Source organism: Haliotis rufescens, unplaced genomic scaffold, assembly GCF_023055435.1.
Source record: "Haliotis rufescens isolate VD_foot unplaced genomic scaffold, xgHalRufe1.0.p SCAF_3, whole genome shotgun sequence".
In the NCBI taxonomy this organism is placed as follows: domain Eukaryota; kingdom Metazoa; phylum Mollusca; class Gastropoda; order Lepetellida; family Haliotidae; genus Haliotis; species Haliotis rufescens.
Window position 1 is genome coordinate 46,149,783 of NW_025964001.1, and position 23,964 is coordinate 46,173,746.

General features: G+C 38.4%; 1 protein-coding gene across 1 annotated transcript in view; it reads left to right on the top strand.

Moving 5' to 3' along the window:
* Positions 1 to 25: 25 nt before the first annotated feature.
* The window catches only part of LOC124124574 (FHA domain-containing protein FhaA-like), a 49,486-nt gene continuing 25,547 nt past the window's right edge, over positions 26 to 23,964 (top strand). Inside the window, exons 1-3 of the mRNA XM_046487778.2 lie at positions 26 to 161; positions 4,930 to 4,974; positions 5,400 to 5,515. Coding sequence (XP_046343734.1) covers positions 125 to 161; positions 4,930 to 4,974; positions 5,400 to 5,515 — 198 coding nt within the window. The 5' untranslated portion in view covers positions 26 to 124. The remainder of the gene's footprint in view (positions 162 to 4,929; positions 4,975 to 5,399; positions 5,516 to 23,964) is intronic.

Here is a 23,964-nt window from a genome sequence, read left to right on the forward strand (position 1 = left end):
CGCATGCGTATTACTGACAATTATAAGTTGTTTACTTCCGTTGTAATGGAATGATGTCAGTGTAAATAATGTTTCATTCATGTCATCTTAAAAGGATTAAGACGCTTCCAGATCTGCAATAACGATGTCGTGTGGCGGAACGGAGTCGGTAGATATATCTAGTATGTTTCTTCACCATAAATTCGTCCAGTGAAATTAATACGAAATAGTGAAACAAGCGAACGAAGTATTCTGTGGCACATTTTGTATGGCGAATGGCATATAGCCTAATAGAGCAACGATATGCAGATGTAGCTTACATAGCGGCTCTCGTTTCACAGATCTTGGGTGCCATTTCGATCCTTACGGTTAGGGTAGCTTACCCCAACTCTGTCCTTAGCCCTTAGATCTCCTTTCCGATTTTCGATGTTTATGAATTGCTTTGACGTTAAATTTCGAGGTGTAATCATATTAAATCCTGTAATTGCACGCAGCCTTTGTTCACTGCAGGGTCATTGTTTTCTGCTTATTTTCAGCTTTATCTCCCTATTTTTCAAAAAGACATTTACAAAACGGATGAATGAATCTGGTATAGAAATCTACTGCATTCTAGCCCCCTTCTGATCAAACCCTCCTATAGGATCATAAGTGTTATGTAGACTTTTCAGATTGAACACCTCTTCATGATCCTTAGAGATCCTGAAAATGCTTCCATCAGTCATTGATGTCCATGTGTAGTCGGACCGCCTCCGTGGTCTTGTGGTAGAGCGTCAGCCCGGAGAGCGGATGGTCCAGGGTTCGATCCCGGGCCGCGTCATACAAAAAGACGTTAAAAGATTGTACTTGTTGTTACCCTGTCTGGCGCTCGGCATTAAGGGGCTAAAACAAGGACTGGTCGGCTCGGAGTCAGTATACTGTGTCTGAGTGGGGTATTCATGTTAAACTGCGGCATGGTATCTCAGTGAGCTAGCACTATAAATCGGCATCAGTCCGGACTAGTACAAGCAGCCACACACACACATACACGTGCATGCACGCCGCTATATAAGTGCAATAATCTTGGATGCGACATTAAACCCAATTTCACCTCACCATGTGTAGTCATTGATGCCAATGTGCAGTCATTGGTGTCACTGAGTAGTCATTGATGTGCATGTGCAGTCCTTGAAGTCTATGTGGAGCCATTGGTGCCCATGTGTAGACAGTGATGTCCATGTGTAGTCGGTGTTGTCAATGTGTAGTCATTGATAATCAATGATGCCCATGTCAAGTCATTGATGTCATCTCCCCTATGTCCAATGTCATTTCCCGTGTGTCCAATGTTTTCTTCCCTGTGTCCAATATCATCACCACTGTGTCCAGTGTCATCTTCACTGTGTCCAATGTCATCTCCTCTGTGTCCAATGTCATCTCCCCTGTACATGCTGTGTCCAATGTCTTCTTCCTTGTGTGCAAAGTTTTCTTCCCTGTGTGCAAAGTCTGCTTCCCTGTGTCCAATGTCATGTCCATTGTGTCCAATGTATTCTTCTCCTGTGTCCAGTGTCTTCTTCCCTGTGTCCAGTGTCTTCTTCCCTGTGTCCTGGTGTCCAATGTCTGCTTCCCTGTGTCCTGGTGTCCAATGTCTGCTTCCCTGTGTCCTGGTGTCCAATGTCTGCTTTCCTGTGTCCTGGTGTCCAATGTCTGCTTCCCTGTGTCCTGGTGTCCAATGTCTTCTTCCCTGTGTCCAGTGTCATGTCCTCTGTGTCCAATGTCTTCTTCCCTGTGTGCAAAGTCTTCTTCCCCGTGTCAACTGTCTTCTTCCCTGTGTCCAATGTTTTCTTCAATGTGTCCAATGTCATCTCCACTGTGTGCAAAGTCTTCTTCCCTGTGTCCAATGTCTTCTTCTCTGTGTCCACTGTCATATCCACTGTGTGCAATGTCTTTTCCCCTGTGTCCAATGCCTTCTTCCCCATGTCCATTGTCTTCTTCTTTGTGTCCAATGTCATCTCCACTGTGTGCAAGGTCTTCTTCCCTGTGTCCAATGTTTTCTTCCCTGTGTCCAATGTCATCTCCACTGTGTGCAAAGTCTTCTTCCCTGTGTCCAATGTTTTCTTCCCTGTGTCCAATGTCATCTCCACTGTGTGCAAAGTCTTCTTCCCTGTGTCCAATGTTTTCTTCCCTGTGTCCAATGTCATCTCCACTGTGTGCAAAGTTTTCTTCCCTGTGTGCAATGTCTTCTCGCCTGTGTCCAATGCCTTCTTCCCCATGTCCATTGTCTTCTTCTCTGTGTCCAATGTCATCTCCACTGTGTGCAAAGTCTTCTTCCCTGTGTATAATGTCTCTTCCCCCGTGTCCAATGTCTTCTTCCCTGTGTGCAAAGTCTTCTTCCCTGTGTCCAATGTCTTCTTCCCTGTGTCCAATGTCTTCTTCTCTATGTCCAATGTCATCACCTCTGTGTCCAATGTCATCTCCCCTGTGTGCAAAGTCGTCTTCCCTGTGTCCAATGTCATGTCCATTGTGTCCAATGTATTCTTCTCCTGTGTCCAATGTCTTCTTCTCTGTGTCCAATGTCCTCTCCCCTGTGTGCAAAGTCTTCTTCCCTGTGTCCAATGTCATGTACATTGTGTCCAATGTATTCTTCTCCTGTGTCCAATGTCTTCTTCTCTGTGTCCAATGTTATCTCCACTGTGTGCAAAGTCTTCTTCCGTGTGTATAATGTCTCTTCCCCCGTGTCCAATGTCATCTTCCCTGTGTGCAAAGTCTTCATCCCTGTGTCCAATGTCTTCTTCCCTGTGTCCAATGTCTTCTTCTCTGTGTCCAATGTCATCACCTCTGTGTCCAATGTCATCTCCCCTGTGTGCAAAGTCTTCTTCCCTGTGTCCAATGTCATGTCCATTGTGTCCAATGTATTCTTCTCCTGTGTCCAATGTCTTCTTCTCTGTGTCCAATGTCATCTCCCCTGTGTGCAAAGTCTTCTTCCCTGTGTCCAATGTCATGTCCATTGTGTCCAATGTATTCTTCTCCTGTGTCCAGTGTCTTCTGCCCTGTGTCCAATGTCTTCTTCCCTGTGTCCTGGTGTCAAATGTCTTCTTCACTGTGTGCAAAGTCTTCTTCCCTGTGTGCAAAGTCTGCTTCCCTGTGTCCAATGTCATGTCCATTGTGTCCAATGTCATCTCCCCTGTGTGCAAAGTCTTCTTCCCTGTGTCCAATGTCATGTCCATTGTGTCCAATGTATTCTTCTCCTGTGTCCAATGTCTTCTTCCCTGTGTGCAAAGTCTTCTTCCCTGTGTGCAAAGTCTGCTTCCCTGTGTCCAATGTCATGTCCATTGTGTCCAATGTATTCTTCTCCTGTGTCCAGTGTCTTCTTCCCTGTGTCCAGTGTCTTCTTCCCTGTGTCCTGGTGTCCAATGTCTGCTTCCCTGTGTCCTGGTGTCCAATGTCTGCTTCCCTGTGTCCTGGTGTCCAATGTCTTGTGTCCTGGTGTCCAATGTCTGCTTCCCTGTGTCCTGGTGTCCAATGTCTGCTTCCCTGTGTCCTGGTGTCCAATGTCTGCTTCCCTGTGTCCTGGTGTCCAATGTCTGCTTCCCTGTGTCCAGTGTCTTTTTCCCTGTGTCCAATGTCATCTCCACTGTGTCCAATGTCTTCTTCCCTGTGTCCAATGTCTACGTTGCCCAGCTGCATTTATGGGGAATAACTAACAAGACACTTCCCTCTCAAAAATAACTTTGTCCAATTTACAATGTCATCAAATGGCGAGCACATGTTTGAATTTCCAGAAATGACATCATCATAGAACAATGTTTTATCGTGAAATAAACCATGCTTTGTTCTTCATTGTTCTTCACGATATATTTCTTAGCTATCTTTTATTATAAATGACGTTGTTTAGGGGAGCTTTGTTGTGTGATAAATGACATTGTTTTCTGCATGTGTAGTAAGCCTGATGTGATAATAAATTTCAGGATACAAAAATGTCACTTTATAAAGTAGGCAAATAACACATGCATTCTTGCACAATTAAATAATCGACAGCATGTATACATATATGTGTTCAGTTCCAGGCTGAATGTTGGATCAGACCTGTAAAGATCCGTATAGAGAATAGGCCTTCAGCAACCAAACCTTGCCTTAGGAGGCGACTAGTGGGATTGGGTGGTGCATGTCATCGTATTTGCCAAAATCAGTGCTCATGATTTCAATCACTGTATTGTCTAGTTCAGACTCGATTATTTACAGACTGTCTTTATATAGCTGAAATATTGCCGAGTGCAGCGTTAAACAACAAACTAACAAACAAAATGTTGGATGTATTTTGTAGCATTTGTCCTTAGAAGGAGCTGGTAACCACATCGGGTACTGCAGTCATATGTAGTATCATCAAGATCAATTAAAACTACAGTCGTGTAATGATAGATGTCTGATTACAAACTGCCAGAAGTCAGAGCAATAGTTATTGCTTCTAGTATTTCAAGCTGTTAGATGTGTAAGGTGGTGGCTCACAGTCCTGTGTACAGCACACAAGTCACAAATCAGGTGGTTGCAGAGACTCCATGGATCAGTGAGTGTGTGCGGCAGCTTGGCTCCTGAGAGTGTCTAGAGCTTTGGTATATGATAACATATGTATGGCATGGCACAAACAACAGCTGAAATAGAACAGTTTTTTACATTGCTTGAATACATTGAAGGCTATAAAGACATTTGGCGACACATGGCTTCAGGTGAATGGCTGCATATTTCCAGGATATAATCCTGAAAATCATTGATGATAATCTTACAAATAAACACCCTTATTTTCATTAACTTTTGAATGATAATTAAGCATTTCTTGAGGAGTATGTGTTAATTCATTTTTTTCTGTTAATGTTGACGAACTAGCGGCCTGAACATGCTACAGTTTTGTGACCTGTTTAGTGAGGTAGAATTTTCCTGATGTATTACATGTATGTACTTTTTTTATCATCTTTGTTTCAGCCAACACACCGAACACAAAAACAGGATTTTTGCGTAGATATAACAGTAAGTCTTCATGAGTCAAGACCAGCGATTCATATCTTGAACTGTTTGTTGTAGATCTGTATGTTGTAAAAAGAAAGAAAATAAATTGAAAATGGATCTTGTTAGTTTAGTGATTAACCATGTTAACCCAATCACTACCATGTCTCTTCAAGTTTATGTTGGATTACCTGTCTGTCTATTTGGAAAACTTAGGTGCAGAGTTGCAACCTTTAGCGATGTCATGTAATCACAGATTCTTCCTGACTATGACCCTGAGTTTATGGATATTACCAATATGAAAAGCATCCGTCAAGTCTATGTCATGTTTCAGGCGTTTCTCAACATGATTAAAGTGACATTCAATCACACAGACAAGTTTATTACATTGTTTGGATCCAATCTCAATTCATAAAGGTCATGTTTTATTGAAGGTTTTAACTTTTCAGAGGGGTTCCTATCAAATGGATGGAAACAAAACTTTTTCAAACTGCACGCAGACAGTACCCTTGCATGGTATGACAGTCAGGGCAGCTACGAAGCCAGGGGAGCCGTGAGAATGAAGGTACTGTGTAAAGTCAATAGCAGGTAATACCTTGCAAGCCTCTTGAGGGAGGTACAGTACAAGCCACTACAGGGACATTACAAAGTACAAGCACTATAGGGACATTACAAAGTACAAGCACTATAGGGACATTACAAAGTACAAGCACTATAGGGACATTACAAAGTACAAGCCTCTATAGGGACATTACAAAGTACAAGCACTATAGGGACATTACAAAGTACAAGCCACTAGAGGGACATTACAAAGTACAAGCACTATAGGGACATTACAAAGTACAAGCCACCAGAGGGACATTACAAAGTACAAGCACTATAGGGACATTACAAAGTACAAGCCACCAGAGGGACATTACAAAGTACAAGCACTATAGGGACATTACAAAGTACAAGCCACTAGAGGGACATCACAAAGTACAAACACTATAGGGACATTACAAAGTACAAGCACTATAGGGACATTACAAAGTACAAGCACTATAGGGACATTACAAAGTACAAGCACTATAGGGGCATTACAAAGTACAAGCACCATAGGGACATTACAAAGTACAAGCACTCTAGGGACATTACAAAGTACAAGCACTAGAGGGACATTACAAAGTACAAGCACTATAGTGACATTACAAAGTACAAGCACTATAATGAAAATTACAAAGTACAAGCCTCTAGAGGGACATTACAAAGTACAAACACTATAGTGACATTACAAAGTACAAGCACTAGAGGGACATTACAAAGTAAAAGCACTATAGGGACATTACAAAGTACAAGCACTATAATGATATTACAAAGTACAAGCCTCTAGAGGGACATTACAAAGTACAAGCACTATAGGGACATTACAAAGTACAAACCACTAGAGGGACATTACAAAGTACAAGCACTATAGGGACATTACAAAGTACAAGCACTATAGTGACATTACAAAGTACAAACACTATAGTGACATTACAAAGTACAAGCACTAGAGGGACATTACAAAGTACAAGCACTATAGGGACATTACAAAGTACAAGCACTATAGGGACATTACAAAGTACAAGCACTATAGGGACATTACAAAGTACAAGCACTATAGGGGCATTACAAAGTACAAGCACCATAGGGACATTACAAAGTACAAGCACTCTAGGGACATTACAAAGTACAAGCACTAGAGGGACATTACAAAGTACAAGCACTATAGTGACATTACAAAGTACAAGCACTATAATGAAAATTACAAAGTACAAGCCTCTAGAGGGACATTACAAAGTACAAACACTATAGTGACATTACAAAGTACAAGCACTAGAGGGACATTACAAAGTAAAAGCACTATAGGGACATTACAAAGTACAAGCACTATAATGATATTACAAAGTACAAGCCTCTAGAGGGACATTACAAAGTACAAGCACTATAGGGACATTACAAAGTACAAACCACTAGAGGGACATTACAAAGTACAAGCACTATAGGGACATTACAAAGTACAAGCACTATAGTGACATTACAAAGTACAAACACTATAGTGACATTACAAAGTACAAGCACTAGAGGGACATTACAAAGTACAAGCACTATAGGGACATTACAAAGTACAAGCACTATAGGGACATTACAAAGTACAAGCCACTAGAGGGACATTACAAAGTACAAGCACTATATGGACATTACAAAGTACAAGCCACTATAGGGACATTACAAACTACAAGCACTATAGGGACATTACAAAGTACAAGCCACTAGAGGGACATTACAAAGTACAAGCACTATAGGGACATTACAAAGTACAAGCACTATAATGATATTACAAAGTACAAGCCTCTAGAGGGACATTACAAAGTACAAGCCACTAGAGGGACATTACAAAGTACAAACACTATAGTGACATTACAAAGTACAAGCACTAGAAGGACATTACAAAGTAAAAGCACTATAGGGGCATTACAAAGTACAAGCACTATAATGATATTACAAAGTACAAGCCTCTAGAGGGACATTACAAAGTACAAGCACTATAGGGACATTACAAAGTACAAACCACTAGAGGGACATTACAAAGTACAAACACTATAGTGACATTACAAAGTACAAGCACTAGAGGGACATTACAAAGTAAAAGCACTATAGGGACATTACAAAGTACAAGCACTATAATGATGTTACAAAGTACAAGCCTCTAGAGGGACATTACAAAGTACAAGCCACTAGAGGGACATTACAAAGTACAATCACTATAGTGACATTACAAAGTACAAGCACTAGAGGGACATTACAAAGTAAAAGCACTATAGGGACATTACAAAGTACAAGCACTATAATGATATTACAAAGTACAAGCCTCTAGAGGGACATTACAAAGTACAAGCCACTAGAAGGACATTACAAAGTACAAACACTATAGTGACATTACAAAGTACAAGCACTAGAGGGACATTACAAAGTAAAAGCATTATAGGGACATTACAAAGTACAAGCACTATAATGATATTACAAAGTACAAGCCTCTAGAGGGACATTACAAAGTACAAGCACTATAGGGACATTACAAAGTACAAACCACTAGAGGGACATTACAAAGTACAAACACTATAGTGACATTACAAAGTACAAGCACTAGAGGGACATTACAAAGTAAAAGCACTATAGGGACATTACAAAGTACAAGCACTATAATGATATTACAAAGTACAAGCCTCTAGAGGGACATTACAAAGTACAAGCCACTATAGGGACATTGCAAAGTACAAGCACTATAGGGACATTACAAAGTACAAACCACTAGAGGGACATTACAAAGTACAAACACTATAGTGACATTACAAAGTACAAGCACTAGAGGGACATTACAAAGTACAAGCACTATAATGATATTACAAAGTACAAGCCTCTAGAGGGACATTACAAAGTACAAGCCTCTATAGGGACATTGCAAAGTACAAGCACTATAGGGACATTACAAATTACAAACACTATAGGGACATTACAAAGTACAAGCACTATAGGGACATTACAAAGTACAAACAATATAGGGACATTACAAAGTACAAGCATTATAGGGACATTACAAAGTACAAGCACTATAGGGACATTACAAAGTACAAGCACTATAAGGACATTACAAAGTACAAGCCTCTAGAGGGACATTACAAAGTACAAGCACTATAGGGACATTACAAAGTACAAGCACTATAGGGACATAACAAAGTACAAACCACTAGAGGGACATTACAAAGTACAAACACTATAGTGACATTACAAAGTACAAGCACTAGAGGGACATTACAAAGTACAAGCACTATAATGATATTACAAAGTACAAGCCTCTAGAGGGACATTACAAAGTACAAGCACTATAGGGACATTACAAAGTACAAGCCACTAGAGGGACATTACAAAGTACAAGCACTATAGGGACATTACAAAGTACAAGCCACTAGAGGGACATTACAAAGTACAAGCACTATAGGGACATTACAAAGTACAAACCACCAGAGGGACATTACAAAGTACAAGCACTATAGGGACATTACAAAGTACAAGCCACCAGAGGGACATTACAAAGTACAAGCACTATAGGGACATTACAAAGTACAAGCACTATAGGGACATTACAAAGTACAAGCCACTGGAGGGACATTACAAAGTACAAGCACTATATGGACATTGCAAAGTACAAGCACTATAGGGACATTACAAAGTACAAGCACTATAGGGACATTACAAAGTACAAGCCTCTATAGGGACATTACAAAGTACAAGCACTATAGGGACATTACAAAGTACAAGCACTATAGAGACATTACAAAGTACAAGCACTAGAGGGACATTACAAAGTACAAGCACTAGAGGGACATTACAAAGTACAAGCACTATAGGGACATTACAGAGTACAAGCAACATAGGGACATTACAAAGTACAAGCACTATAGGGACATTACAAAGTACAAGCCTCTATAGGGACATTACAAAGTACAAGCACTATAGGGACATTACAAAGTACAAGCACTATGGGGACATTACAAAGTAAGCACTATAGGGACATTACAAAGTACAAGCACTATAGGGACATTACAAAGTACAAGCACTATAGGGACATTACAAAGTACAAGCACTCTAGGGACATTACAAAGTACAAGCACTATAGGGACATTACAAAGTACAAGCACTACAGGGACATTACAAAGTACAAGCACTATAGGGACATTACAAAGTACAAGCACTATAGGGACATTACAAAGTACAAGCCTCTATAGGGACATTACAAAGTACAAGCACTATAGGGACATTACAAAGTACAAGCACTATAGGGACATTACAAAGTACAAGCACTATAGGGACATTACAAAGTAGAAGCACTATAGGGACATTAGAAAGTACAAGCACTATAGGGACATTACAAAGTACAAGCCTCTATAGGGACATTACAAAGTACAAGCACTATAGGGACATTACAAAGTACAAGCACTAGAGGGACATTACAAAGTACAAGCACTATAGGGACATTACAAAGTACAAGCACTATAGGGACATTACAAAGTACAAGCCTCTAGAGGGACATTACAAAGTACAAACACTATAGGGACATTACAAAGTACAAGCACTATAGGGACATTACAAAGTACATGCACTATAGGGACATTACAAAGTACAAGCCTCTAGAGGGACATTACAAAGTACAAGCATTTTAGGGACATTACAAAGTACAAGCAATAGGGACATTACAAAGTACAAGCACTATAGGGACATTACAAAGTACAAGCACTATAGGGACATTACAAAGTACAAGCACTATAGGGACATTACAAAGTACAAGCACTATAGGGACATTACAAAGTACAAGCCTCTATAGGGACATTACAAAGTACAAGCACTATAGGGACATTACAAAGTACAAGCACTATAGGGACATTACAAAGTACAAGCAATAGGGACATTACAAAGTAGAAGCCTCTATAGGGACATTACAAAGTACAAGCACTATAGGGACATTACAAAGTACAAGCACTAGAGGGACATTACAAAGTACAAGCACTAGAGGGACATTACAAAGTACAAGCACTATAGGGACATTACAAAGTACAAGCACTATAGGGACATTACAAAGTACAAGCACTATATGGACATTACAAAGTACAAGCCACTGGAGGGACATTACAAAGTACAAGCACTATAGGGACATTACAAAGTACAAGCACTATAGGGACATTACAAAGTACAAGCCTCTAGAGGGACATTACAAAGTACAAACACTATAGGGACATTACAAAGTACAAGCACTATAGGGAGATTACAAAGTACAAGCACTATAGGGACATTACAAAGTACATGCACTAGAGGGACATTACAAAGTACAAGCACTATAGGGACATTACAAAGTACAAGCCTCTAGAGGGACATTACAAAGTACAAGCATTTTAGGGACATTATAAAGTACAAGCACTAGAGGGACATTACAAAGTACAAACACTATAGGGACATTACAAAGTACAAGCACTATAGAGACATTACAAAGTACAAACACTATAGGGACATTACAAAGTACAAGCACTATAGAGACATTACAAAGTACAAACACTATAGGGACATTACAAAGTACAAGCCACTATAGGGACATTACAAAGTACAAGCACTATAGGGACATTACAAAGTACAAGCACTATAGGGACATTACAAAGTACAAACACTATTGACCTTTTTCACACTTTCGCCATCTTGGATCGAAATCAAGGCTTGGAGAGCATAGCTTCATGCAGTGAGAGTCGCATCAGCTCATAGGGAACAGACAGCATGTTGTGCATTTCACTGATGGTCATTTCAAAAAAAAATAAAACGGTATCCTCTGTATCTAATACAGAAGATATTTCACATTAAATCATGAGGTCAAACTAAAATATGCCTGTAATACACTGGAATTAGCATTTTGCTGTCAGGATCCCGGAAGTGAATCGAAAGGTGCATTTCGAGATACGTATTTCAGAAATAGATTGTTTTATCATAACCTCATCAGCATATAGGTACAATGTGACAGTACATTCAATGACAGAAGTTTTGTATCGTAAATAAACCGCATAACATGAAATTGCTCAGTCAATGCGTGGCTTGGCGAACTCTAGATCAAGATTGAGATCATTTTACGTTTCATAGTGGTGTTTGCTGCACAACGCACTATCGTTTTGCCATGAGTCCAGTTGACAAAAGACACTTTTTCTGCTCTGATTTTCATTTTAACATATTACAATGTTAATTATGAAAATAATTTGTGTGTCAAAATAAATATTCAGAAGGGGCGATAACTCTATTCAGTGTGTACAATGACAGATGGTACTTTACTTGTTCTTCAAACATCACTTACTTAACTGATTATTGCCGATTGAGATTGCACCGTGCACGACAAAAGTAATAATGTGTGAACTGTTTAAAAAAAGTTAAAAGGAAACTAAAAATTGATAAATATAAATAATGCATGAAATTGAAGAAATATAAGAATTGATACAACTACCAACTTCTTGAACACCCTCACCTAATCCTGTATGATGACAGGTAATTGTATATCAAAAGGAAGCTACTAATACATTTATCCTGAATAGTTTGAAAATGTCTTGATCAGATATGAGTACAGATAAAATAACAAAAGATAAAAAGGAATCAACTTCAATTGGTAATCAAGCCAAGATGAAATATATGTATCAGTACAAATTATGTTGATGGAACAATCTGGATTTCTCATATTTAACAAAGAAAAACAAACCAAAATTTTCATATCTTTATTTCTCACAATATAAGTTTTCAAAACTTAACATGGACTGGGTGTCTTTGTCAGTCAAAAGCACCTAATTAAATTCCAGGAGAAAATAATTTTCTTGCTTGTAAACAAATGGTACAATGTGCCTTTTTAGTGTCTGATAAATATTGGCCATGTTGATTTGTGAGTGAATAAGGCTTTTCACTTCCTCGTCCTATTTAAGTGAAATGTGACAGGAAGCACATTTGTTGATTGAATGAATATGGCTTTTCACTTCCTCGTCCTTTGACAGGATGCACATTGTAACCATTGTGTTACTGTCAGCAGAAAGCTCCTCCAGACATCCGTCACCCGGATACTAGTACTTCATTGTGTTGACTCGCTGGCCTGAAATGAATAATTCAATAATATTGTAATAATATTCCTACTTCAATAACATTTTTGATAAACAATGCATATTCACCTTCTCTCAAAATATTGCTTATTTAGAAAACAACATTCTTCTGAAATAGAGAAGTTTAAGGAAAATTAATCACAGTGTGTAACATTACATGCTACTTTAGAACAATCTTGAAGGCATCAATTCATCTGATCAGCTCTGATGTGTCGAAAACTCAAACAGTATATTCTGTGTAAACAGTAAACTCAACAGATGCATCAATTTAATGACAGTGTACTACAGCTCTTTATATCAATGTCACACAGATATTCACTCTTGTTTTAATGAAACACGTTTTGATATTTTTATTACCGGTATTTATTTAATCATGAAAAACTTTATTTAGTCTGACCATGCTAAAAACATACTTTCGCTAGAGTGAAATAAATAAGACTTTTATTAAAATCAGGTGAAATATCACGTTTTGTCACACCTACAGTCAGTCTGCCTCATTGACACTATGGTTTACTGAGTAAGGTCATGAAGATCACAAAGAAAATATAAGACTTGAATTTATTTTGTCAAATGCAATGTTTATCTCTTCATGTGGTTTACTAAAGTTGATATCTTGACTTGAAAATATTAACTTTGTCAGATCACAAGATGAAATATTATTAAACATATTTTATTGTCCGAAAAGACAAAGGGCAGCACTTATTACCGCCTTCTCCCTATATACAGTTATACATAATATTGCATAATGAAAATGAACAATTTACAGTTGAAGCTTCACATTGTGGAAACATAGTGCGCAATATATATACAGTGCTCATATGAAGGATATGTAAAATGTGCTGGAAAGTGAAGACAGTGTGCATCTCATACATATCCTAATATTATACATTTAAAATGTAGAATATAGATTTAACAATATTAATGATTAACAGTTTGGAAACAATAATATGCTAGCTACTGAATCTGTTAGTCGTTTCTATAAATTTGTGTACAGACAAGAATATTTTTGTATTCAGGAAAACATCTAAGTTTGGATCACCAAAAAGAATACTATGTAGAGTTTTTTGTCCTCCAAGATTATCGATAGCTGTCAGTATTGTCACCCTAAAATCATCATATAAGGTACATTCGAAGAAGAAATGGAATGAATTTTCACAAGGAGCATGAGATAAATTCATGCTATCATCATTATTTGACAAGGAAAACAAATTTCTTCTATGTATTTATATTTTTTTATTTTTCTTGTTTTGATTGAATTATAAAAAAATATCAAAATGATCACACCACTTGACTTGATTGAAATAAACTAAAGTTCTAAAGATTGTTAACAATAGTAAAATATTACATCATAACAATATTATTATTGCAAAATGACACAGTAAGCACAACTATATTCTTATATATAAATTGATATGATTGATAATCAATAATACATGGCAATTGCTTGCACAAAAGAAGTAGTATAGGTAATGGGGGTTCTGGACCACTTCCACTGTAGCTGGATTTATATACCTATACTGCTACTACAGATGGAATTTTTTATGTCAAAATGAATTATGTGATTTAATGATAGTCATGAGATTAAGTTAAATTGGCCCCAGTTCACCACCACCTGGGGCCAATGATATAAATTTTTATAGGTAATAAGGGTTCTGGCTCACTTCCACTGGAGCTGGATTTATTACCTATACTGCTACTATAGGAGGAATTTTTTATGTTAAAATGATAATGTGATTCAACGATGAGTCTAAATGTGATCAAACGATAGTAAGCAATCTATTTTTAATCTCCAACCAGTTCTTTGGTTTTGACACGGAATAACTGACGCGCTTGTTGCCTCCCCTGTTCTATGAACCTTTTTTTCTCGTCTTCGCTAATACCACTGGTCTTACGAGATTTTGATCGAATCTCCTGCTTCATTGCATTGTATTTGGTGAGTTCCGACAGCACTAAACGAAACTCATCCTCGGATATCTTACAATCGGCCATTGCTGTTGAAATATGATCCTCAATGCTGTTCAACTTTGCTTCGGCGAGTATCCGAATACTATCGTGTTTTAATGCTTTCTTTTGTAACCTACGAGAAATGAATCTTATCGCTATTCCTGCCAGTCCCGAGACTCCAGCGGTTATTTCCATACCGAGCACGATAGGTGCGGCGATTATAGTTGATAGTAAACCGATACCCGCTACACCGAGTCCCATACCAGATACTACAAGCGCGGTGTCAACTCCGTCCAGAGCATTCACGACTTTGCGATACTTTTTATACAATCCAAGTCTCAACTCCCTATCCTTCCCTATTCGATGTTTTATGTCTTTTATTTGATGTAATCGAAATCCATCAACAGTTTCCATCTTTTCAAATGCTTCACCGAGCGCTGGATATAAACTCATAGTGTATATTATGATCATATAATAGTCTTTAATTGGTCTTGCTTAAATGTTTTGATAGTATACATCAATCTTATCAAATGTATATTATACGGCAAGAATATCTTAGTAAGAGAAATACTACCACTTTTAATAATTTGGACCCCCTCGAGGGTTGCAACGGGTGATGCTCCGATATGAATAATACTGCAACGTTGACGTTGGTGTTTCTTAAGCCATTTAATTGATAGACCTGGTAATATTTCGAAGGCATCTACCGGTACATCTCCGAACAAGACTTCAATAATAAGCGTAGAAAGATTAGGTATTGCACTCAGGTTAACTTTAATTTCTTCGAATTCAGTAACCAAATTTAAAGTAACATTTTTTAAGGACGGACGACTATATAACATATGACCTGGGTTTTCTGACAGGGGAGTGACCAACACACTTTTTCGTTTTGATGGGATATAAGCCGCGAGTACGATGCCACTATTTATTATCTTAGTTAAATTATGTTCCTTACCCATCATCACATAAGGTGGGGTAATGACGATATTCAGTAGCCACTCGATGTTTGCTTCGATCATAGTCCATTTATTATCATCGTTGCGAGTAATATTGTACGAAGTGTTTTTAAGGAGTCTACTAACATCGACATCGCTTAAATCTTCTAGATTACCCGTGAATGTGACTTCTTTCCGCTTGTATACATTATCGTGTAAGTGTAAAGCGTATAACTTACCATTGGTACCGGGTTTACCAAATCCTTCCGTGTCTCCGAGATCGGAAAGCGCAATTGTATTACATTGTCTTACTGTTCCAGGGCCTGATGCATCAACCATTATTTATAATATGGAGTGTTACGCTTAAGTATCCTATATGTACAGGTTGATGTTTTACATCTAATACAGAAATTTTGAAGTCTGAAATAATACCCCGCTTCAATTTTTTATATTGTAATGATGAGAAAGATTCCGTTCTACCGCTATTATATTTTTCATCTTTCACTGGAACACTTCTAAGCAGAGTTGAAGGACTTTCTAGTTGAATATTATTTGTTGTACTGATTTGATCAAGATGGATGCACAACTCTTTATAGGGAACTAAATCGGGTAATGTCTCTCCATCTTTTAATGTATTGGATATTTTTAATATTTGTGTAAATCCAAGTGTGTTTGTTAAGTTATTGTAAGGAAATACACTTTTTTTTTCTCCAGGGTATAATTTCAGTCTCCCATTCGCCTCATTTTGTGTGAGACTAGATCCATTAGGTTTAAAAAATTCATCATTGAGTGAGCATACGCTGTAATACCCATCAGGTATAGTAATGAATTTAGGAATATCATTTTCAACTATTAATAATTCATTATTTTCTTTCGCAGCATTTATATTGGTCCACCGTGGGTAATACGTTACATCACATAGAGCTACTTCGAGTTGTCCATCCGAGTTATCGATAGTATGAAGCAGTTCAATAGACTGACCATTTGTTATTCCTGGGAGTGTAACATACATATTAAATATACAATGATACTATATCATAATTTAAATATGAAATCGAGATATATTACTAATCAATCGATTATAGTAACTGCCTCCGGTTCTGAATTTTTCGTTAAATTCCCAGATATCTTTGAAAAGTACAGGGTCACGGCAACTAGCGATAAAATGGTGCACGATTGGTTTCACAATCCGATGCAATTTTGGCAGAATCAGTTAAACTTTGCCATATGGTGTGCCACAACGGGATGTGGTGTATCTGTTAATGCTCCAGGATATATGCTAAATAAGTCTGTTTTATTATTTCATGTGTATTATCAGATTAGACGTATACTTAAAGAAATTAATGCTCCATTACCACAAGATCGAGCGTGGAATGTATCAAATAATCCGTATAATAGGGGGGTGTATGAACGTATTTGTAATGAATTTAATGTTTCTACGAGTAAAGATTGGCGTATTAAAGGAGCAAACCATGGTCTAGGTATTCCGTACGCTGGTGCACACTCTGTTAAAGAAGTCAGCGATGATTTATTGAAAAGGGGTCGGCTCCTTCCGAGCTTTGCTCTCTCAAGTAACGAGTGGAGAGATGATCGTATTAACTTTAAGGGTGGTGTTGCTTTCACCATCCAAAAGGTTGAGCAACCACCTGGAGACGCTTGGAATGAATTTCTTAATGATAAAACGGAAAATAATTTTACTAACCCAGGATTTGTAAGATTTAATGAATCGATAAGAACTTATGTATGGGCAATTCTCGGTGCACAATCGCAAACACGAACATCCATTATCGGTTCTGGGACGGCGCTCGATGCGCAAAAACAGTTTGTCGCAAACGTGGAGGACGCCATTAATTCACCAGTTGACATACCATCGTCTATAAAACGTTTTCAAGATGCATTACAGTACGCTCAATCCAAAGTGGACTTTGTTTATGCACCGGGACTATACATGTCTCCGAGTAATATGGAACTTAAGATCGGTCAAGTGATAGGCTATAATAATAAAATTGTTATCGCTACCGATCAACAAAAACCAGGTATTAATTCAGATATTAACGTTGAATTAATAACGCAAACGATCACGGGCGAAAAGGGAATAGTCAAGCCACAAACACCAACTATCGCACAACCATCTACTAATGCACACGCACAAGTACCACCACATATTGAGGCTAAAAATCAACAACATATCGATGAAAAAACAGCGCTTGTAGTGGGTGGAGTCTCGGTTGGTTTACTCATGATTTGGTTAAATAGTTCTTAGCGAATACGTACAACAGCCCTGCAATTGCCACGATCAGCCCCCACAAGTTTTGACTAAGCCAAGTGGTGGTCTTAGCTAATAAATTCAATAGCCAGGAAACTATACTCCCTATTATACCAGGAAGTGCGGCCGCGGCTTTCTCAGCGAGCTTTCCCAGTGCTGAACCTAATGCTTTTAAATGTTTTTTTATCCACTCTTTTATACCGTTTTTATCGCTGGGTGGTGTACCTCCACCTGTACCACCACCTGTTAATGTGAGAGTCAAAGTCGATATAATAAATCCCAACGCGGTTAAAATACTGGCAATTGTTATTCCCTGTTCTCTGAACAATGTTTTAATTTTATCGGCCAGTGTAGTGTCATCGTTGAGGACTTGATCGATAGTTTCTCGAATACGACTGATTTGCGAACGAAGTGCCTTTCTATTACTGGAAGCAGCTTCGAGGCGGGCCGATCTTTCGTCTTCTAAGTTACGCAATCTTTCTGCTACGCGGCGTCTACTGAACTCATCGCCCGCCTGTTCGAGTTTTGTTTTCTCTTGAGCTATATGCTTGTCGATTTCGGATATCTTGGCTATATTATTGATGAGTTCTCCCCGCATTGTTCGCATTGCCTTGTCAAGACCTCGTAATTCCCTAATACTGAACTCAGAGGATGGTATCTGTAACGTGGAATTATCGTAATAGGTATCTAAGATTTCTCCGAGTCCGTCCGAGGCCACCATCGAAGCAGCTTCCAAATCATCTGTATTAACGAGTTCAGTACGCACGGTTCGAAGAACCTTAGTAGTCTTCGCGGAAAGTCGTCGGTAGTCCACAAAACCTAATTTATCACGAACAGTGCTGATGCCGTGTTTAGCAGCTATCGTAGACAAGGCTAGGGGCTTACGAGTACGAGAATGCATAAGATCAATATCCAGAGCGCCACGCAGTCGCAATATTCCTTTACTATCTATCTCAAACTTTGAATAGTCACGACCTATTGGGGTATCTTCTTTTAAGGCATCATAATAATCATTGACGGACGATTGTAAAAGTTCATCGTTAAGATTCGTGGCACCAAAGTTGGTTTCATCAGTACCCTCTTCGATTGGGTTATCAAAGTCATCAAAGGTACTTAGATCAAAGTCATTATGTTCAAAATTATCCATTTTTATATTAAACATAAGGTACATAATTTCAATATAAACAATGTCTTCGCAATATGGACGCAAGTTAAACCCACAACGTAGACTTCGAGATCCATTAGGGGTCAAAGCAATTCGTCAGTCTGTAACTATAACTAATAACCCTAGTACCATAGATCAGAATCAAACCCTTCTGGTTCGCTTTCCTAATCTCGGCGCACACGATGTGTTAGTTCCGGGAACTGTCCGACTAGCATTTACGATTAGTTTGACTTCTACAGACGTTAACAGGGAGTCCGTTCAGAACATAGGTCGTGCTATCGTTAAGAAAATCGCCATTAAAATTAGTGGTAATGAGGTTTTGAGTATCGACGATAGTGATGTATACTATTGCTACATGGATCTCTGGAGAACGGATAAAGAGCGGGAAAACTTACAGTACCAAGGTATTTGTAATAAGAACACATTGAGACTGCGCGTGGGTGCTGAAAATGGTGTTGATACAAACGAAAAAGATAAGGCTGTTGCCGACGCATTAGGTAACAGATTCTATGTTCCCCTAGACTTTGAATTACTAGATTCCCACATGCCCTTTTATCAAGCATCCCTAGGTGATAGGTTAGAATACGAACTCACTTTTAATGATTATGGTAGAGTAATCAGATCTGTTAATGAAGATGCTAGATATTCCATTGATAATATCTCTCTGGAGTACGATATGATAACGGATCCCGAATTAGCCAGACAAATTCGTAATCAGTATTCGGGAAGTTTAGCTATTTTGTACGATCGCGTGCTGCGACACCGAAAGATCACGAGGGATAAAAAAGATACGATGTGGAATATCAATCTAAACGTCCCCACGAGGTCGTTGAAGGGTATTTTAATGTTGTTCGAGGACCCCTCCGATGTGTTTAAAAGAAATACCGAGAAGTTCTACAATCCTAAGATTACAAAAGTAGAATTGACTATCGAGGGAGTTCCTAATCAACTATATAGCCAAGGAATGCTAGCATATCACCAGTGGGATGAGATTAAAAAACTTCCTTCTATAAAACGTTCTCCCGAAGTTAACGCGGTCGTGAAAGATCTGTCTCTCGGGAGTGTATCGATGGGTGAATACCTCACCACGAAGTACGCGCTATGGCTAGACATGCGAACAACGGATGATGACCAACTACACGGTAGTGGGAGGAGAATAGAAAATGCTAGCGAGGGTGCCACCATACAGATAACAAAGCTTCAGGAATCAGCTGGTAAATTAAACATATATTTGTACGTGATTATGGATGCGCAACTTAATATACAGAATGGGAGATTCGTGCAAGCAATCTATTGATAATCTTTTACCTAAAGATCCACACTGCGCTATCATATGTGGGCAAACGGGCTGTGGAAAAACAGCCTTTATTCTAGATATTTTAGAAAGTCATTATCAGGACGTTTTCGATCATATCATTATTCTATGCCCGACTATAAGCGTTAATAAAACATACCTATCGAGAGATTGGGTAATGAATGACAATGGGGTACACAGAGTCGATCCAGGCGATCGTTTACAAGACTGCCTCCGAGTATGTCACGAAAAATACAAAGGAGAATCGACCCTTTTCGTAATAGATGACTGCAGCGCGAGTAAAGAACTCACAAAAAAGAAAGATATGCTTTCGTATTTAGCATTCTCCGGTCGGCATACTCAACATAGCGTTTGGGTACTTACTCAAAAATACAACTCTGTACTGAAAGATCTCAGAGAGCAGACCAAATGGGTAGCACTGTTTCATTGCAAAGATCGAGATTCATTCGAGGAATGTCTACGCGAAAATGATGTCATTTATACCAAAGGCGAACGAGATAAAGTCAGAAAAGTGTTAGCGGCAACGAAGCACTGTAAACTCGTATTAAAAACCGATCAACCAGCTGCTTATACAATTGCTTAGCAAAATGTAGCAAAATGTAGCAAAATTATAGCAAATGTAGCAAATTGAACATTAGCGGTTAATATTACATAAAATGTGGTTCGAAATCCTCATTCTTTCGCAACAGTTCATTATTACGGGTTGTATTGGATATGTCATATTACATTATGTTAAACTTAAATATCTCCTTAGGTATTACATTATGGAATGCGACGAACTCATCGAACAAATGCTCAAAGAATCTGATGCAGATCAAAAAACACATCAACATGCTGAAGTAGTTACAGATAAACATAGAGAAAGACTCGCGGCTTTGGTAGCCGGTGGAAAATGTTCCCAATATTTGGGAGAAAATTATACCATCGAAAAAATTGATAACATGACCGACGAAGAGATTAAAAAACTGTACGCTCGTTACGAGTCTAGACTGGGAGCTACCATGACTAAAACGATAGGGTCTTCTATATTACAACTATACACAGCCGTAGCTAGTACATTTCTCCCCATCCCAGCAGAACATCGCATGTATTTATGCGAATCTCTAGAGAAAGACCCATTCATCGAACACGCTATAAGCGCAGTGAGCTGTGAGTTTTATCATAGATATGGAATGTTCTTAGCTCCGTTCACCACAGCTTTAATAACGGCTAGGTATTGTCAATTTAAACATACGTGCCCACTTAATAATAATGGAGACACAATCACAACAGGTGACACCACAGATTGTGAACGAGGAACAACAGATTGTGGAAACACAACAACAAGTGAATGAGAAAACACAACATGTGAATACAAAAAAACAACCCAGAGTGACAAAGAATCCTTTGAAAATAGCCGCAGGAAGAAAGGGAGGGCTGGCGCGCAAAGCGAAATTAATAAATAATTCAAATATTAATCCGATTAAAACATGGGCACTAGTAGGAGTTGCTGGTATAGCGGTTGTATGGTTCTTTTATAAGTCCGGAGAAGAGAAAACGTCACCCCCGCCGCAACAATTAGAGGTTAGTCCTCATATAATGCTATAAGAAGCATGACTACTCCAGCTACAGACGGTAAAATGTTGGTAAACGCGACGTATCATTCAGTGGTGGTCACCGGCTTGGCCATTGGATATGCCCGTATGGCTAAAATGATTACTAAAGCCACACCTCCCAAGCTAGATTTTAATGGATATGACATTGGTATGGCCATTCTAGATATTGGATTAGCTATGGCAACAAAGGATATGCTAATCAAACAAGGACTTATCCCGGAAGACATAATGAAGTAATTAAACATTTGAATATTTTATATTATTATACATATGGCATCAATTGCGATGATGGTCGGTGGAGCTGTTGTTAATGCTCTAGCTTTTTCAGGGAGTAATTTTTTATTTTCTAGTATGAGGGAATCAAACGCTAAAGAAGTTGAAGAGGAGCGTAAACGACATAACGAAGCTTTAGAGCAATACCAAGCAGCTCAGTTACAATATACACAGCAGAGAATGAAGAGATTAGACTTTATTCATGAACAACTGATAAAGGAAGGACATTCAATTCAAACGTTTAAGGATGTTGAATCTGCCATGCACGAATACTTCCTCGTTTATGGGAAAAAACTAGACCCAATACCTAGACCAACAATGAGTCAGTTTTATACACCGTCAGAGGCTCAGAAAGACCGCGAGGTCACATTTGTGATTATGGGGTTGACTGCTGTATTGATTTTCAGCTATACCATGCATTTAGACAAATGATATGATATGTGTATAATCATGAATCTATGCAAATATACACTCATGGGGAAATCGATTCAATGTCAGAAGCCATCGGTGGGTGTTTACTGTGGCACTCACGCTTATAACATCAGAAAGGGGTTTAAAAATTACGTTTGTTCTGTATGTGGGATTGGAGTCAAATGTAGTTACAGTTTATGTAATAGTCACGGTGCTGATAAGGTCAGGAAGCAGATTATTTATGCTAGGAAGAGAGATTACATCAATGAGAGGAATAGGTTGGGGAGAATACGTATAACCATTTAGACAAATGAATCATTTTGTATATTCAACCACAATGGTTTTTGTCAGAAAGTTGAAGGCTATGGCAAAGCAACGTGGTCTACGTGGATATTCTCGAATGAGAAAAGCTGAATTGTTTACCTTACTCGGTTTGGAATACAACAAACCTCAGACTGTTAGAGAACTCAAAGTTCGAGCGAGAAACAGTGGGTTGAGAGGTTATTCTCGAATGAGAAGAGATGAATTGATCGCTTTACTGGAACAAAAAGAATTAATATTTGTACCCACATCCACCGGCGTTGGTAAATATCTAAGAGGTTGGAAGATGGATATTAATTCCAACATGGATGTTAACGATATTAAGCCCATCATATCGAGTAAAATTAACGAGGAATTAGATGATTTACATAGTATAAAATACCAGCTGACGATTAAAATGACATTGAGTAAAAGTAACACAGACGATAGCACCGAATATACCGAACCATATTTCCGTAGCAATCAAGAAGTTTTAACCGAATCCGATGCTATAAACACATCATTAGATACATCAATTCAGAGAATACAGGAAACTTTAGAACGCTGGACTAATAGAGGTTCGGGTTGGGGAGTGGATAAAATCGATAGTTTATATTTAGATATAGCAAATTATATGCCCTTCAAAGGTGGATCTTATATAGATTTACCCCCGTATTATAAGAAGAAAAAAGCCATAATTAACGTAAAAAATAAATCCGATGACTGTTTAAGAATGATGATAAGATCTGCATTGTTCCCCGTAGACAAACATCCAGATAGACCTTCTAGCTATCCCAAAAACGATGGACTCAACTTCGATGGTATAGACGAACCTACACCAATATCACAAATTGATAAGGTGGAAAAGCAAAATAATTTAGCTATAAATGTTTTCGGACATTCTTCTGAAGGAATTGTTGTACACAGGATAAGCTCCGCTCTGGAAAATATTCCCAGAATCAATTCATTTCTGATCGAAAAAGATGGTAAATATCATTATACGTGGATAAAGAGTTTAAACAGGCTACTATACGATCAAACAAAACATAAAGAAAAGAAATATTTCTGTGAAAGATGCCTACATGGGTACAGCAGACAAGATCTATTAGAAGCGCATAA